This window comes from Mastacembelus armatus, chromosome 3, assembly GCF_900324485.2.
Source record: "Mastacembelus armatus chromosome 3, fMasArm1.2, whole genome shotgun sequence".
NCBI classification, from domain to species: Eukaryota; Metazoa; Chordata; class Actinopteri; order Synbranchiformes; family Mastacembelidae; genus Mastacembelus; species Mastacembelus armatus.
In genome coordinates, this window is record NC_046635.1 from 5,200,104 (window position 1) to 5,218,406 (window position 18,303).

General features: G+C 40.1%; 1 protein-coding gene across 4 annotated transcripts in view; it reads left to right on the forward strand.

Annotated features, from left to right (window-relative positions):
* The first annotated feature begins 3,121 nt into the window (after window positions 1–3,121).
* pde8a (phosphodiesterase 8A) overlaps window positions 3,122–18,303 on the forward strand; it is a 39,885-nt gene continuing 24,703 nt past the window's right edge. The window contains exons 1-2 of one of the 4 annotated variants that reach the window (XM_026319762.1): window positions 3,860–3,964; window positions 4,585–4,726. Coding sequence is in view for 3 of the 4 variants with exons in the window: in XM_026319764.2 (XP_026175549.1) it covers window positions 3,812–3,964 (153 nt within the window). In the remaining variant the exon portion in view is untranslated. Of the gene's footprint in view, window positions 3,965–4,584; window positions 4,727–12,886; window positions 13,160–18,303 lie in introns of those variants that run through there. The other 3 variants (XM_026319764.2, XM_026319758.2, XM_026319760.1) reach the window with 3 other exon arrangements.

The following is an 18,303-nucleotide window of genomic DNA, read 5'->3' on the forward strand; positions in this document are numbered from 1 at the left end:
TAAAGTTGGTGATAGTCTGGTTTTCTTTTCCTGATTAACTTAACCGCTCCCTCATATTAATGCTGGCTTAAAGCTCCAAAAAGCACTTATTTAATTTTATACTAACACTGAATGGTCCCTAATGGTTAAAAGGATTACATGAGACTTAACAGCCAATTCTGCAGCTTTTAGCATTTTGAAGCTCATTGTTCTTAAAGGTAACACACATCTGACACACAATAAAGGGGAATACCACCAATTATACACATAAAATCCAGTTTATTTGTCATGGGAGAGAATACACCAATACAACAAGGCTTCATAAAAACGTTAGACACCTGGAACAGCATGTACAGTACCTTGACTACTTTATTGCACACCCTCTTTCTGTTTTGCAAACAGAAAATAAACATTGGGTGATATGATGGGCAGTCATGGCCTAATGGATAGGGAGTCTGAATTGTAACCCGAAACTTGGTTTGAGTCTCAGGACTGGCAGGAATTGTCGGTGGGGCGGAGTGAATAGCCAGCACTCTGTCCACCTTCAATTCCACGACTGAGGTGAGACCCTTGAGCAAGGCACCGGACCCCCAGTTGCTCCCCGGGCGCCGCAGCGATGGCTGCCCACTGCTCCGGGTGTGTGTTCACTGCTGTGTGTGTGCACTTTGGGATGGGTTGAATGCAGAACACAAATTCTGAGTATGCTTGGCTACACAAGTCACTTTCACTTCACTTTCTTTCATATGATCCTCTGTGATGCCATCAGTGTCTGTTACACCTCCAGCAAACATACACATGCCGAGTACACTCATCGACAAATCTGCCACACTTGCTTTATGGCCTGATATTAGCCAGCATCCTTTTAAATGGCAGTTATTAGTTGTTATCATGACTAAAATTATGCTTTGAAAAGGGGCAAACTGTACCTACCAGTAGGCCAGAAGAAATGTTATGTTTGTGGTATTTAAGAAATAGTATGCATGTGACACAGTTTGTCCACTAGGGATGAATAGCTCATTTATTTTTTAACTACAAAATGTTCTGTATAGTATATTTTATGGTCACAATAACCAAATTGAAGGGCTTTTCATCAGAAAATGTTCATTATATTCATGTATATTATATGTTCGTAATATATAATATGTCAATATAAATATATAATATTAACTATATGATATTTTAATATATTGTGTTAAAAAGTAATATTGTAGTCATTTTTTTATATTGATTAAATTAGATCAAGGATGAGTTTTTTTAAAGACAGAACTAATGCCTTGTGTTTGTGGGCTATTTAATAAATAATTATTTGTTCTGACAGTGAAAGTGAAAGGAAATGTTATTTAAGTTAGTAGGGACCTGAAAAGAGCTTTTTAAAACAGGAAATCGCCAAGTTAGTGTGAATGTCCACAAACAAATGTCACTAAAAGACTGAAAACTCTTATGAGTCAAAGCAAAACTGATTAGGGACACAAAGCACAAAAAGTGATAAGGTTTAAAAATGTGCCAGGATCCACAAAACAAGGACTGACATTCAAAAAATAAACAAAGAGCTAAAATCCATTTTTAATTCGTTTCCTCAGCTACAACTGCTTCCCAATGTTTTGTTTGCTTGTTTTTTGTTTGTTTGCTTTTTACAGCCAGCTTCAATGTATTAAGCTTGGCAAACATGTGTCAAACATGAGGACACAGTGGTGGAAGCTTAAAGGTTTATTTAGATTTAGTTGAACATTTGGTGAAAAACTAATGCACCGATGAACTACTGCATCACAATGACTATAGACTTTCTCACACAGACTAAAATATTTAGACTCTTCTGATATTGTGATTTAGATTTGTTTGCAGGGATGTTATATGTCTTGAATTAAGATGCTCACATCCTAATGTCAATCACATTATATTATTTGGATAGTTGAAGAAATAGGGTACAGTGACAGATGCTGAGGCTGCTAAAAGCCTGTAGAGAAACATGGGTAAATATAAACACTGTCACAATACATACAAAATAAATAAATAAGCAATCTAATTCCATAGTACATTAATTAGTTTCAATTGCCTATTAATGTATGTTTAACTTTTTCAAATTAAAATGACTTTATATGAATATGTATTGTATTCCAAAGACATATTCAATAGTTTAGTTCAAGTCTCGCGCCTTGAACTAAACTATTTATTTTGCAATGAAAAACTCACCGAAAAAAAAACAGAGTTCACTCGTTTTGCATGAACTATTTGCAGAAAACGATCAGACTACGTGCAGCCACCTCCGTATCGGTCTGCAGGCCTTGTTTTCCTGCTTTCAAAGTTCCCACGGAAAACCAGGGACCACCCAGCTGCGCCGAGCGCGTCGCCGATTAGCTGCGCGCAGCTCATTTGCATTAACGTCAGTAGAGGCTGTAGGTCAATCCTTGCGGGTGCTTTTATTGGATGTGCCGCTGTCAAGCAGTGCTGAAGAATTGGAAGGGCAAACGCCAGAAAAGGCAGAGAAAAGACAAACACAAAATCAGCATTATGTAGCTCGATTTCTGCCTTACCTCCGCCCTCGTCAGCCGTCCGCGATTCCAGATCCGAAACTTGTGGACTCGGCGCGGTCTTGGTTTTTCTTTTTTTAAAGATTTTTTTTCTTTTTTTTTTCCTCTGAGTGTCTCTCCAGCGATTGCATTCTCTAGAGGTGGTACCTCCACACGCTACAGTCTGACAGCCTCTACATCTTTTCTCTGTACAATGAGACAGAGCCGTGGAGCCTGGTGACACTGTAGCCTGCTGCACCCGGGTTTGGACCTCTTATATCAGGCGGATCATCCTCAACCGGCCAGCGGATGCCTGAATGGAGACCACAAGCCATCCACTAAGATCTCCTCTCTTCCTAAATTGGTGATAGATGGAGTGTTCCGTCGGACTACACGGCGTTATGTTGTGCGCAGGGTGTTTGGCATCGGAGCGACCGGCCAGAATTACACTGAATATTTCAGCCTGTTGATGATGGACGGCTCAGGACCGGAGCAAAGTGTCGTGAGAACCGGTTCATGGCCCATGTCTTGAGCTGAAGTGGGCAACCACATTGTTGAAGAGAGAGAGAGAGAGAGAGAGAGAGGTGGTGGTGGTGGTGGTGGGGGGGAAGCATCATTTTTGATGGCTCCGGTGTGGGGGAGGACGGATATACATGAAACATTGGACGCGGACATGGATACAACTATTGCATGAAGCTGGCGGAGGGACTGCATGCTGTGTGCGTGTGCGTGTGCGTGTGTGTGTGAGAAAGTGTGTGTATGCAGTTTTTTTTTTTTGTTTTTTGTTTTTTTAGGCCTTTTTGATAACACTGAAGTTAAGGAAAAATGAGAAAATGGTGATTTGGTACGAAGAAGAGCAGCAGGAGTGAGGTATAAATTCGTCCATGGAGCTCTGAGCAGCCCAGCTGAAGAAAGACGCAATCCAAGTTTTCAAGGATCAGACAGCTGATTTGATTAAAGACCTCCAATTAACTTCATGTGAAAAACAGAGGGAGGAAATCAGCTTCCTGGTCGGGGGGAGGGAGGGAGGAGGTGTGTGTGTGTGTCTGTGTGTGTGTGTGTGTGTGTGTGTGTGTTTTGGGGGTGGGGGGTGTAAAAAGATATATTACTCATGCCTTGTGTTGGAGCAATTGGAGAACCGGCTTTGCTGTGGCCTAGATGATACACATGCACATATTTATATGTACTTTAAAAAACAAAACCATAGGAGGAAGAGTGGACGCTAAAAATACAAAAAGAGAAGGCAAATGACACTCTGGTAGCCTCAAAGTAAAGAGCACTTGCGCAAAAAGAAAAAAAAAAAAAGGCTGAAGTGGGGTTGAAGCATGGGCTGTGCTTCAAGTATTCATATCTCTGATAGGGTGGTCTACCACAGTGGAAAAGACTCCGAGGATTCCCACTCACCCCAGCAGACTAATACCACTCAGCATCAAGGAAATCCTGCCTCGGGACTACCCCTAAAACCCCAGAGCTGTAAGGTGAGAGAACCTACATATTCCTTACTTTTACACACACAGGGACTAAGTGTGTGTGTGTGTGTGTGTGTGTGTGTGTGTGTGTGTGTGTGTGTGTGCGCGTGTGTGTGTGCGCGTGTGTGTGTGCGCGTGTGTGTGTGCGCGTGTGTGTGTGCGCGTGTGTGTGTGCGCGTGTGTGTGTGCGTGCGTGTGTGTTGCATGTAATTTAGATTTAAAGAACTTTTCAATCCCTGCAGTAATGATTTAGGGCCAGTTTGCAATACAGCCAGGACTCCAAAACAATCAATCATATTTCATTTATCAGCAATATTATGGATTCTAGAAAACATACCACACAGTCTAGTCTTATGGTAGAGCATCCACGGCCCCAGTGTTGCAATTGTTTTTATACAAATACAGTTTGATATAGTTTTTAGATACAAATTGGATTCTTTTATTGACATGATTTTACTGCTTTTTTAATTTAGAGGAACTAGACTAGATATAAGCAAACTCAGTGGAAGGTCATAGGGTCACAGGCCTCTACACTAACCTGAGGTGTTTTTCTCTGTAGTTTTTGTCAGGATGAAGCAAATGATTGTATTTAGTTGCTTTACATGTACATGATGTGCAAAATCTTGCAGCTGGAGAAATGCTCTTTATAGCATCAAAACCTCAGCATGAAGTGCTGACATCTCGTTAGATGTGGTTGTTTCTCGGTTCATACAGTCTCCAATTCATCTTTCTACCAGTTATCCTTTTCACTGGGAAGTCTTGTGGGTGCATGTAAGTAGACAAGTAATTTAAACGTTTAACTATGGACATGGATGTGTGAATGGGAGGTATGAATAGGTATTGAAAAGGTTAGAGTGACTTAATATCAAAAACTTTCTGTTACATCATCACACACACAGAAACCCCAGTCCCATTTGTGTATTGGACCACAAATAATTTCAGTAGCAGAGAATAACAAAATGTGCTGCTTGTATGCAGGGACTAAATAGGTGTTTCAAGTTGTAATTATTTTTATTATTTGGCATTTACATGTCGTGTGAGAGGATACACATTCACACATATCACGGTTGTTCAGATTAACAGGCAGATGTGTCTTAGGAAGTGAGAAAGATGTGTTTTTTGCAGCAAACCAACAAGTGAAGATTCTGTTTTTCATGTGTTGACAAAGCATGAATTCAGTTTGTGGAAAAGTCTGTAATTAAACAATGCTGATTTATTTTTTTCGCCAAATGAAAAATACTGATTTTGAAGGCTCAAGTAGTGCAACACTGACAAAAGGGAGGTTGTACTGTACATCTGCAGGTGTACAACTGTGATCATGTGAGTTTAGTAGTGCACTGTGTCAGTGTATGTTTTCATGACTGTGTGCATTTGTCTGACAGACCACAGGCTATTTGAGGGCCTCTGTCAAACTGAATTTTGCAGCCAAATGACACTGCAGGACACAGTGAGAAGATGGTGTGACAGATGCCCTCATGTCAAGTCACCCACTGTGTCTTGGCCCCTTGATTGAGTTAGATCAATGGTATGCACAACTCCTTCAACTGGAAATGGTTAATCTTTCTGCTGTGTGAAGTGTCATTGAGTGTTACCAGTCAGTGGCCAAGTTACATTTTTATAATGTGTAGAAAAGCGATCTCACTGGACTTGCCCTGATGGATTCATGGCTCAGTGATACCTGCCGCTGTTGCTTGTTGTGGCTTGTCTGATTTCTTCACTGTATAAGCGATCAATAATGGCCATTGATTCTTCTGGAATGGTGTGTGTGCACCTTCTAGATTTAATCAGGCCTTTTGCAACATGTTGTCATTGCAAAAAGCAGCTATTTTTTACATTTCATTTTCAAATAGTAGAGCTGCACCACATCCAAATAGTAGTCAGCATAAAGTACGCCTTGAATGACAGAAAGTGAATTGGCAATTTTGATAGCTCATAGCAATATTTTAGGCAATAATGGCAAAAATCCTCTAATATTCCTTTTTAAATGTGAGGATTTGCTGCTTTTCTTTTTCATTGTAAATGGAATATCTTCATGAATTGTACTGTTGGACAAAATAAGCTATTTGAAGATGTCACACTGGGCTTTAGGATACTAGAAAATTATGATTTTTCTATATTTTTAGGCCAATTGACAATAAAATATTTGGCAGAAAACGGAAAGTATATGTGTCACGTCTGTGTGTATGTTTGGCTTGTGTCATGAGTCTGAAGGGAGCACACACATTCATCCCCTAAAGGATAATAATAATTACGAACATCAACACAACAGTAACTACAGTGAAGTGCACAAGACGAGCATATCACAAAACTGAATGAAGCAAATGTTAAAAATGGGTGACGGTTCTCTGTATATTCTGTTTAAATACTTGGTGAGAGAGACACAGTGATAGAGAGAGGACATGTGCAGGCGTCTACACTGTGAGAAAGATTCATTAGAAGTTTGGGAGTGTGATGTGTGTCTTTGTCAAGGATACGTTACCATCTGGCCTGCTCTGGTGATGATAAGGCTCAAGTACAAGGTCCTGTGATAGTGGGCATTTTGTGTGTGTGTCTGTGTGTGTGTGTGTGTGTGTGTGTGTTTCTGTTTGTGTGTGTGCATGTATATAGGGCCAAACAGACAGAGAAAGGACTCAGCCAAACACAACACCATTTATCTGGCCTTGACTTTTCCAGTCTGATTGCCCCTACTCACAGAAATCAAGTAGCTCTCCCTCCTGAACAGCAAATGTGGAATCTGTTTTAATATTACCTCTTACTAAAAGTGGAAAAGGTCAATAAATGGTGCTAAGGCTATAACTATATGGAGAGCAACACAATCTTGCTTCCTGTCTGATTCCAATGTCTGCATGTATTAACAATAGTGGTGGAATCACTAAGCCGTACCTCAGACTTCCCCTATTAAACCCTCCCATCCTCAGAAGTGAGAAGGCACACAGGGCTGCTTTTCGAAACTGAAGCCTCAGTTGGAAATACTTAACTGTTGCTGTCTCACAACACAGAACTTAAAGTCTCTGAATCAAACACCTCATGTGATACATCTTACTTATGTTAAAGGATCTGTAGAAAGATATGATACACTGCTGACCTGAGCAGCCTCTCTTCATTTGTCAGTTTTCTCTCCCACTGTTTTCATGTGTGCTCTCTGGTCAGTTGTGTGTGTGTGTGTGTGTGTGTGTGTGTGTGTGTGTGTGTGTGTGTGTGTGTGTGTGTGTTTAGTCTAAGTTGAGAGTCATTGGGTAATTTATTCCAGAGGAGGGCAAAGGCTTAGTATGGTGATGAATTAATCCACTGTGCTTTTTTCTGCTGGCTGAGAGAGGAAGACTGATATTGGCTCTTTTTCTTTCTCCCACTCTTTCACTTTATTTCGCTTGACTGTCAAACCTTCTGTGCTGTTCCCCTTCTCTTGGTCTTTAAAGGCCTTTGTTCTTAGATATTACCGTCCAGTTATCTCAGTTGAGCTGACAGCTGTTTGTCATAATCACATATATGTTTTAAGACACAATAGGAGCAATTTCCCTCCGTGCACCCACAGAAATGCTAACGTTCACTTGACTTCAATGGCTCTGCTGTCATCTTTGTCTTTACAGCTGCTGATTGGATCAAGTGATGGGCTATGCTTATCTATGTCTATCAAGGGTGTCATGTGTTTATGTACAGTGGTCTTTTTTTAGCCAGAGCCTGGCACTAACCCCTGGCACACTGTGATAGTGGGCATTTTGTGTGTGTGTCAGCAATTTGATTCCCACTGGGGCAAGGTTTTGGTGCTGTAAGACACTTTGGACAAAAACCTCCACCCAAATCACCAACATACGTTAAGGAAATAGTCTGACATTTTGCTTATATGCCTGTCCTTCTTCCTCACAGTTTAAAAAAAAAAAAATCACCACTCATGTCTATACAGTAAATAGGTACCTTGCTTTCGTAGCTTATTAGCTTAGCATAAAGACATGAAGAAATGGCTGCCCAGCCTCTATCCAAAGATAACAGAATCTACTGACCAGTATCTCTAAGGTTCACTAGTTAACACCTTACATCTTGGGTTGATTTGTAAAAAAAAAAAAGATAAACTAGTTATTTTTTGGCCAAGATGTCACTGGTTCCAGCCAAGGAATAGTCTACCTCTTGTCAACTATGTGAATAAGGATATTCCCCAAATTGACTCACTATGCCTTTTAAGACTGAAAATATGATCTTTTTTTGTCCTACTTTTAGGTTGACTGATATTAAAAAAAAAAAAAAAAACTTCCCAAAGTACTTGAATACAGCCTTTAAATATGATTTTAGCTGTTCTTTATGTTTTATTTAAACAAACTGTCAGCTGCAGTGTGACTCTGTGTTTCCCTTCCTGTCTGCTGGAGAGTAAGGGGGTCTTTTTTTTTTTTTGCCATGTCATTTATCTGCACTGGCACATGAGCAGGAGTTGAGAGGAAACAAGATGGGGCCCACAGTCCACTGATTGATATATTGACAGTCCTACAGTCCCTGAAAGTTGTTTTGTTTACACGAGGATATGTCCAGGAATTGTGCGTCCCATATGCCACTGGTGTATTTACACATTTTTTTATTTAGATGGTTTATTTCTGAGCATTAAGCAGCTCCAATCGTTGATGTAGTGTCACCAGTCATCCACTGCTGATAGTAGGAACGTTAATCCTGTGAAGGAATCAAATTATGGGAACATAATAAATCCCTTTGTCACCTTGATTGTAGATACAGTGGGTCTCTTCATCTCGGAGAGCTTGCACACTTATGAGGTGTCAGTTGGGTGCATGGACTTATGAAACAGAACCTCCCATTGTTTTTGAAATAGTCTTAACAAATAAGGCCACATTCAAAGCTTGTTCTGCTCCCCCTCCAGGTTAAGAATTTTGTATCATAAGGTCAGCATGTGATAGTTTCAAGAGATTATGGAAATAGTATTCTCCCAAAACAAGGCACTACAAGTGTTTACTTTGCAGCAGCACTCTGCTCTGTTTCAGAAGCTCACAGGAATGTAGACGTGAGTGGGCCCAGGTCCACTGGTGGCCTTTTAAGCTCCTCCTCAGCTGTGTTGCAATTTCTGGGTTTTCTAAACTGTTAGCTACTGCAGGGGTCGTGGTGTCATCCTACCGATGTGTGTTTCAAATGTAGCATCCTGCTTCATTCATCTAGACTTTTAGTGCTGACTGGAAAATGCCAGTGTGAGAATGAGTGTTAAAGTGGACAAGGATATGATAATTCATAGAAAGCAGGCCTGTGTCAAAGGCCTGCTAGGTATGCAGTTCTTCTGAATTTTCTTTTGTTTGTTGACAGTTGGAGTGTCTTGCAACCATTGTTCAAGTGGAGGAGAGCATTGATCTCTCACTCACCTTATTTGTCCCCTAAGGGCAATTAGTTGCATGGCAGCAAAACAGAAGATACTAAACACAGCACAAAACACATGAGCTAAAGGAGTTAGAATAAGTTAAATTATGAATAAAGTTATTGAAAACTATTTGAAATTGGGTACTCATGTACCCAATTCACAGAATTTAACTGAGATATTGTAGAGCATGAAAGAATTTTTATATGTGTTAGTTTTGGCTTTAAGATTCCCATCAGTAAGCTAGGCTTGTGAATCTAACTTATGCTAATCCATTATCTTCTAAACAGTCTGAAAAAACACAAAAAACAAGCATCACAGGTATTTGCTGTTTTAGTCATATTTATATATATATATATATATATATATACACACACATACACATACACATACACAAATGCACCTTTCACACACAGGGATGTCATGTATACATGTGTTATACTAAGACTTCTGAATATCCCAGAGGTAAAAATACACCACGTGGGATGGTGGACAAGCCATCATTGTTCCTCCAAAGGAAGAATTCATCTCTTTTGCATAATGTCACAGTGTCAGTGTACATGGGTTTGGTTTTAATCTCCCCTGAAGAGAACCTTATATGTCGATTATGGACCTCTGCAACTCTACACAACATGCCATGTTAACATTACTAACAGCCATGTTAACAGCATCTGGTTACTGGAGTACTTTGGCCATGTTCATGCTTCATCACACCACTGTCCTTACAGCCAGACTAAAAGTTTGAGTACAGCAGAGTATGTTGAGGTTTAGGGTTAGGGTTAGACTTTTCCTGGAGCAGGATTTACAGAATACCAAAAACTGGTAGATTTAGTATTAATGAGCCTCAAGGGTATTTCAGTGGAAATTTTCAAAGATGATCTAAAACAATTTTAAAATAAGTCTTTGACTTCTTACTGCCTTTCACTGCCTTTCTTCACTAAGGAAGTGCTGAGCAGAGAAGCGCCACACTGGACTGAAGTGGGGAGAAAAAATGCAACACGATCATTCACCTGCTGAACACCACATCAGGGCAGCGTCGCTTGTCTCCTTCCTTGTTTTAATGGGCAAAGCTGTGACACCGAACTCTCTGGAGTATGTTCTGCCTTTTGCTTTATGCCCTCAGATGACTTGGCCCTTACAGATATATGGGCATGAGCACAGATGGCACATTTTGATTTTGTGGTGTGAGGTGTGTGTTTACAAGGAGACCTTTTTGACAAATTTGACTCCTCCAAATATCAGATTTCAGCAAATTTAAAACAATATATCATCAGGACACCTAACTGTAACATAATTGTACTATTCCAAACCATTTGGCCATGACATGCAAATGAATTGTGCAGCTTTGCTACAGAAACAGGAAGTGAGCCTGTCTGCAATGCTTGGCTTCACCAAGTTGACATGTTCTCCTTAGAAATTCAAATCTACCTATATACATGCAACCACTGCCCTACAACATTCAGGGACCTTTGATATATCACGGCGTAGCCTTTTCCTCACTGAGAGCCATAAGTCAAGTTGAATCTGTCCAATATAGTCTGGTTAATTTTAATCAGTGAAAATGTAAGATATAGTTTACTTCTGTCAAGTTTAGTCTCTAATTTTAACTGGATGTCAACGAAAGCATCTTTGGCATGATTTTACTGTGGCAGTTAATTTTTATGCTCTGTGTTTTTTGGCTTTGACTTGAAGCTGGCTAAAGTTAGATGACACATTAGTTCTGTCAAAGGTCTGCATATTGGTCTCAAAATGTTTCAACATGTTTTTGAAGGTTTCAAAACAACTGCTTAAAAAATAATTCACATTAATTATATTTGAGGCTTCTCCATAGGTCCTGTTTGTACCAAGCAGATTAGAGCTTTCACACACTGAATGTGATGAGATATGTGGAGCAGCATAATGGCAGACTTAGGAACGCAGGAATTGTTTCAATAGAAACTATGAGAGTACAGTACCCATTAAAAATAATTTGCTCATGAAAAGCAAAACTACGAATGACGCACTTGTTTAGTAGTGAAACTGTTGTTGAAAAATTCTTGCATGTCTGTCATAACCACCTGCATTGTTTATTGGACCTGTTGCACCTGCCTGATTACATTCCTCACAGGGCGTCAGTTCGAGTAGCTGAGTGTAGCTTTATGATATGTTATTCAGCGTTATAATGCAATGTAGGTACGGTATTTAAGTGCTTGTTTGTCACGTTATTGCTGGAAATGTTAAACATATATGCCTTTTATACGTTTGCTGAGGACTTTGTGTCCAAAACAGCTTCCATGAGTTATCGGTGGTAAACATAAAGCCTTAAATTTGGTTGGGGGTTATTTAGGTTGTTGATTTTTGTGTATACATGTTGAGTTTGCTTATAAGAGCTGCACAACATTACTCTCTACTTAACTGTCAATCATCTAAGACCCACAGGAAAATTGTAGGCCTTTTCCAGGAAATACTCCCTTAAAAACACATCTTGTTACTTTAATGTCCTCTTCTTCAGTGCTTAATTAGAAGTTAGGTTTGAGATAATACAGTTTGTATTTTAAAATTTACAAAAAGGTAGGGTGAGATAGGTTCAAAACAGAACACGTTGCAAAATGAGTAGGAAAATGTACATTAGAAGCAGTAATTGTCGGGGTTAGCATGGAAGCAGAAAGGGCTGAATGGATCTTAAAAGCAATCATATACCGCATTGTGAAATGTATCAGCTTTACGCTGAATTGACAGTGTAGCACATTTTTCACTTTAAAACCTGCCTGTTGAATTTCTGTGATTTAGATTTGACATTTTCAGGATGTCATTTCAAAAGTTTTATTTTAACAGTTTGTAGGGTTTCAGGCAATTTTAAATCAACTATTAAATTTTTCCAAATAAGGAAATCTATATCCAATTTCTGAGTATTCAGTAGAATTCAGATTAAATTTCACCATTGGTTGTTCAATTTTTTTCTGCTTACATATATGTAGTAAGTTCAGTTAATGTAAGATAATGATGAGGTAATAGAATAAGAATAATTTATAATATAATTTAGTGGTATCTTGCAAAAAAGTCTGGGATTCATGTCTGTGTGTTTACAAATGAAAAGCCTTTCTGCCATCAGATCCCCTTCTTCCATTCAATGGTTGTGTGTGTTTCAAGTATAGTTTGTGTGCCAAGCCCAGGCCTGGTGCTGCAGTGAGTGTCACTCACTGATCCTTCATGCAACGATGACATCAGTGATCCTGTTTTAGTAGGTGAAGAGGAGGGGAGTGTGGTGATTATCTCATGCTCTCGCCGCCATCTGAAGAGCCCCAGAGAACTGCTTTTGATAATTTCAAAAAGATCTAAGTTGTTGTGGAGAGGTGGAGCCACACCGAGATTCAGATAGAGCAGGGGTGGTGAGGCCGCAGAGGGTGTATTGCAAATTCTAATCCTCTCTTCAAGCCCCACAACTGGAGAGGCAGTTAAAATTGTACAGCTTGGTATGGCTCTGGCAACAAACTTACTGTAGACTAATGATCTGTTATTCAGGCCAGGCAGTCTTCTTGTGTAGCTTGTTTGTACTCAGCTTGTCGTGTTGTCATGTATTTGGCTGAACTGGGTAGAGGGAGGGACTAACTGCAATGGAAAGGTTCCCAGTAAGATTACAGTATACTGTAGTGTCACTGGAGCAAGCTGTGTCCCACTTTGACTTCCCAAGCTCTTTTAGCCTGTCTTGTTGCATTATTGGCCTTTAGCCCTACCTGTAATGAGCTAAGAAAGGAAGGAGAATGCAAACTACACAGGCATGATCAACAACTGGCTCACCCTGATGGCTAGCAAATATGCCACTGGAACCGGTTAGAGGATTAACAGTAGGGAGATGCAGTAAAAGAAAGGTATAAAGACATATGGTAAGTGTTCTTTTGTCTGTTTAAATAAGAAGGAACAGTAAAGCACTTTAACACATGGGGCCACAGTATGGTGACAGTGGTGTGGAAGACAGCTTGAGCAAAGGAAATAGAAGAGGTTCTAGTAAGGGGCTGCTCCAGAGCCTTTTATAGCTTAGGCTTGTCCAGGTCTTACAGGGATTTCAGGGTAATCTGGATAAGGACAGAAATACCTTGAAGGTGAATATTAGAGAAAGTGTTTAGCTTCTCACAGATTGGTCTTTTATCTGTAATTAATTTACATACACTGGTGGTAAATACATTCAATTTACTCTTCATGTATTGTACTACAGAGTATGTGAAATATGTATAATTTTTTTATAGTTCTGGAGACAGTTCGGAAAAATAATCCTGATGGTGTGGTGTGAATGATGCAGACATTTAGGAGGCAGTGGAGGTCTAATTAGAAGCACTATTTCATTATGGGAAATGTAGGATCCAGCATTCTTACAGCGTTACATATCTCTTTCTCCCAATTTTATGAATATCCAATACAAAATGCTGGATTTCCCTTTAACCCTCCGCACGTGTTCCTGTATAGTTTTCAGATGCCGCTTTTCATTACGAGATTGAGGCAAATTTGTGCTGTGAGATTTGAAAGTTGGATTTTTCTCATTGATCCTCAAAACTGCATAACAGGGGTCAGAGTCATAGTGCATATAACCAATCCAAAGGATTGGTGAGGGAACCGGGATAAAGTGAAAGATTAGATATAGAAATACTTACTACACTGTACTTTTGAAATATATAAGTGCTAAAGGTGTGCTTCCATTAAAATCTGTTGAGTTGAAATCTCAGGGATCCCACTGTTTCATCAGCACCGATTGATAGTTTGCTCATTTGCAGCAATGTATTTCCCTCTATATGTAATGACTGCATCTCTCTCCTAGTTTTGCTCATTATTTTGTGTCCTTTAGGCCTGCATATGACGGCTCTGAGCATAGTCTCTAACCCCCGTCACTTGGCCTGTTGGCAGGAATTGCTCCACAACCAGGCCTCAGTTACTCTCTTTGGCACAGTGACACTCAGATCACATACACATTCACACCACTATGGACACAGGGTATGCAGACAGGCCTAGACAGCGGCACGCACTCAGGGAATGCAGCCTGTGCTATGATATCACACACACATACATATAATCCAAATGCATATTATTACATATTTCATTTTTGTCAAAGTGTAAACACTACAGATATTCTGAGTAGGAGCAGAATAAAATGTGTGGAGTTGTGCTCTTTTGAATATTAAATATCTATTTCTCATGTTCCTGTGTTGAAGTGGGCTCGCAGTTCACATCTGCTGGGTTTTGAGTGATATCTGAGGTGATGCTTGCAAGGTGTGAGAAACAGGGACAGGTCACCAAGGATGAAGTAATAACCTATCCATTTTCTGTAAACTCTGTATTTTTAAACCACAGACGTCATTCAAGGGCATTTGGGACTGAATTCCAGGACAAGTTCAGTCTCCTGTGAGTTACTGTGTCTTCCCTGTGTGTGTGTGTGTGTGTGTGTGTGTGTGTGTGTGTGTGTGTGTGTGTGTGTGTGTGTGCGTGCGTGTGGGTGTGTGTGCGTGCGTGTGGGTGTGTGTGTGTGTGCGTGAGGGTGTGTGTGTGTGTGCGTGAGGGTGTGTGTGTAAGCGTGTGTGTGTAAGTGCGGAAACTCAAGCATACGGGAATGCACAATCTCATGAGGTAGGAGAGATGTCACTGCAGACAGAATAAAGGTCAGGGTGCACTCTGGAAGCACTGCCCAAAAAATAATTAATGTGTGTGTGTGCACCTTTAATGCATCACTGATCAGAAAGTACTGTATTTGGAACAGCATATATTAGAAGTAATTCACAATACTGTACTGCATACAGTATAAATGACAGTTTATGCATATGCACTTAAGCTGCAGTCGTATTCATTATTTTAAAACCACATTTTAGAGTTTTCCTTATAAATGTTCTCTACAATAAGAGACTGAAGAATGTATAGCCAGCCTATAACCTTATAAACCAGCAATGATTAACTTGCCTTTACTTAATTTTCCAAAGTCAGCTGCTGCTGCAGGCTTCTTGAGGTAGCGCTACACTCCAAGAACAAAATCCACTCTCATGTTCTTCTGTGCATTAAATGGTATCGACAAGATGAAAATAATATAGGAAATTATACCCTAGTCATAATGAAGCAAAATAAAAACCATTTTTAATATGCAGAGAAATTTGAGAGATTTTCTTTCTGATATATTGCTGTCGACCTGTTGGTAGCTGCATACTAGATATGGAAGTCTCTTAATTCAGCCTTGGTAGAGATATCCTTGTAAATTTAAGAAGTTACAAAAAGATCACTAAATGTGTGACGTTCTTTCGCCAAGCTACTAAAACAATTAAGATTTAAGCGTTATTTGTTTTGTAACCAAGAAAACCTGTGCAGAGGAACGTGTCAATAGTAAAGATACATTTTGTTTTAAAATATGTTTGTGTTTTTTTTTTGTTTGTTTGTTTTTTCAAGGAGGTTGGGCTTTCCTCTGTAGTGCATTCCACCAGGCAGTGAATATGAGACAGAGAGAGATAGAAATACAGTGAAAGAAGGATGTTCTAGGACAAACTGATCCAAAGTGGCCTAGTTTCCCTCAGCCATGCCGGTGACTCAACTAAAGTCTTCTGCCTGGCTGACTGTGGCCTTGGTCACCATGGATAAGATATGTGGACAGAGCCAGAATACACACAGTTCCACTTATTTTTTTAAATGGATGAACTGCGATTACATTAAACACATTACATGAATGTCTAATTTTTATTTAGTTGAGTGTGTGCATGTGTTAGCTTCACTCAGGAGTCTTTTTTACAGCTCTTTGTCTACACTAATAAAGCAATGCAGAATCCTAAAACAAGATAGAAATAATGGACAATCCTCTATGCTGTGTTTTATTTAGCCTTTTGAACGCATTGCTGCAAATTTGTGCATTTCCACTGCTGTAGTGACAGGCCAAGCTAGAGCAAATATGTGTGATTGTGTGATCTGGTATGATTGCTACAGCACCTGTGTACCAATGTAGTAGTTTTGTATATTCATTTATACTGAGGGTACAGTAAATACTATAGACAGTTTGGAAAGTTGAGTAGTAATATGAAATGCCTGCTGAGAAATTGTTTTTAAAAAAATACCAGCACTCTGAATTCTAGCACATAATCATCATTTTGTCACTTTATCATCATTTGTTTCACACTGGGCCTACAACCAAAGGAGGTTTGAAGTTTATGAAATAATGGTGCATCTGATTAGGTCAGCTTGGAGACTTTGATTTTGTAGTTTTTTATTACTGTAGAGACATCATCTCATCAACCTCACTGTTTTCTTCTCCAGCTTCTGAAAATCTTTTCTTTATCACCACATCTTGTCCAAATTTACTCACTATTCAGTACAGTGTGTGGTCCACTATGTGTGTAAGCTAAAACTATATCACAATTATACGACCATCATGTTGGAAGAACGAATTACCTGATTAGTGTCTAAAGGTTTAGTTGACTAACATGTTTTCTAGTCCTCTACATAACCCCACTATAGTGGGTGGTGAGTAGTGATTGATTTTTGGACATACACATTTATACACACACACACACACACATACACATACATATATATATATTCTTCTTATATACACAATATATATATGTATTTATGTTTATATATATATATATATACATATAGATATAAAAAAAAAAAATTCCTTTCTCACCCCTATGGGTTGTGTGTGTGTCTTCCTCAATCTCAGGTCCTCTGGGAGTTTGAGGGTTCTTCACAGTATCTTAGATGTTCCTAGCACTGCGCTCTTCTGGACTGAGAGCTCTGATGATGTTCCTGGGATCTGTTGGAGCCACTCTCCCAGTATGGGGGTCACAGCCCCGAGGGTGCCGATTACCACGGGGACCACTGTTGCCTTCACCTTCCACATCTTTTCTAGCTCTTCTTTCAGCCCTTGGTATTTTTCAAGCTTCTCATGTTCCTTCTTTCTGATGTTGCTGTCACTTGGGATCGCTACAGCTACCACTACGGCCTTCTTCTGCTGTTTGTCCACCACTATTATGTCTTGTTGGTTAGCCATCACCAGTTTGTTGGTCTGTATCTGGAAGTCCCACAGGATCTTAGGTCGGTCATTCTCCACCACCTTTGGAGGTGTGTCCCATTTTGACCTTGGGACCTCCAGCCCATACTCGGCACCTATGTTGTATGTTCCTGTACACTATGCCAGCCACTTGGTTAAGGCGTTCCATGTATGCCCTGCCTGCTATCGTCTTACCACCTGCTTTTATGTGCTGGATTGTCTCAGGGGCACCTTTGCACAGCCTGCACCTGGGGTCCTGCCTGGTGTGGTAGACCCCAGCCTCTATTGATCTTGTACTCAGGGCCTGTTCTTGTGCTCCTAGGATTAGTGCCTCTGTGCTGTCTTTCAGTCCAGCTTTTTCCAGCCACTGGTAGGACTTTTTGATATCAGCCACTTCTTGTATCTGTTGTTGGTACATACCGTGCAGGGGTTTGTCCTGCCATGATGGTTCTTGCTCCTCTTCCTCTGTATCGGGCTTCTGTTGCCTGAGATATTCACTAAGTATTCCATCGGTTGGGGCCATCTTCCTGATGTACTCATGGATCTTTGCTGTTTCATCTTGGATGATGGATGTCCAGGCTGTGACTATCTGAGTGGCCCAGCATGTTGTGAGGCTCAGTGCCATTTACCCCATCACTTAGCTCAGTGTGTGTGTCTGACTCTCTGTCTGGTACATATTGTGCGTCCACACCTGTGGCTGGGACTGCTGCCCTTAATCAGACCTAATGAAGGACATTGATTCATCTCCATTTGATTCACACTTTTAGACAAGAACGTACATACATAAACCCATGAAATCTATACATGCAGTAGTTGCAAGACACTGACATTTGTCAGTTGAAGTGCTGATCTTGTCTAATGTTGCTGTAGTGTTATCACCTCTGCATATAATATTCTACTTAACCACATGTGGAGAAGTTTTAATGAGGAAGAAAGTGGAATTAAGGAACTGAAGAAGTCTGAGAGCGTGGGAAGGAGAGAGAGCATGTTAGTTTTATACTTCAAAGTGAGGGATCT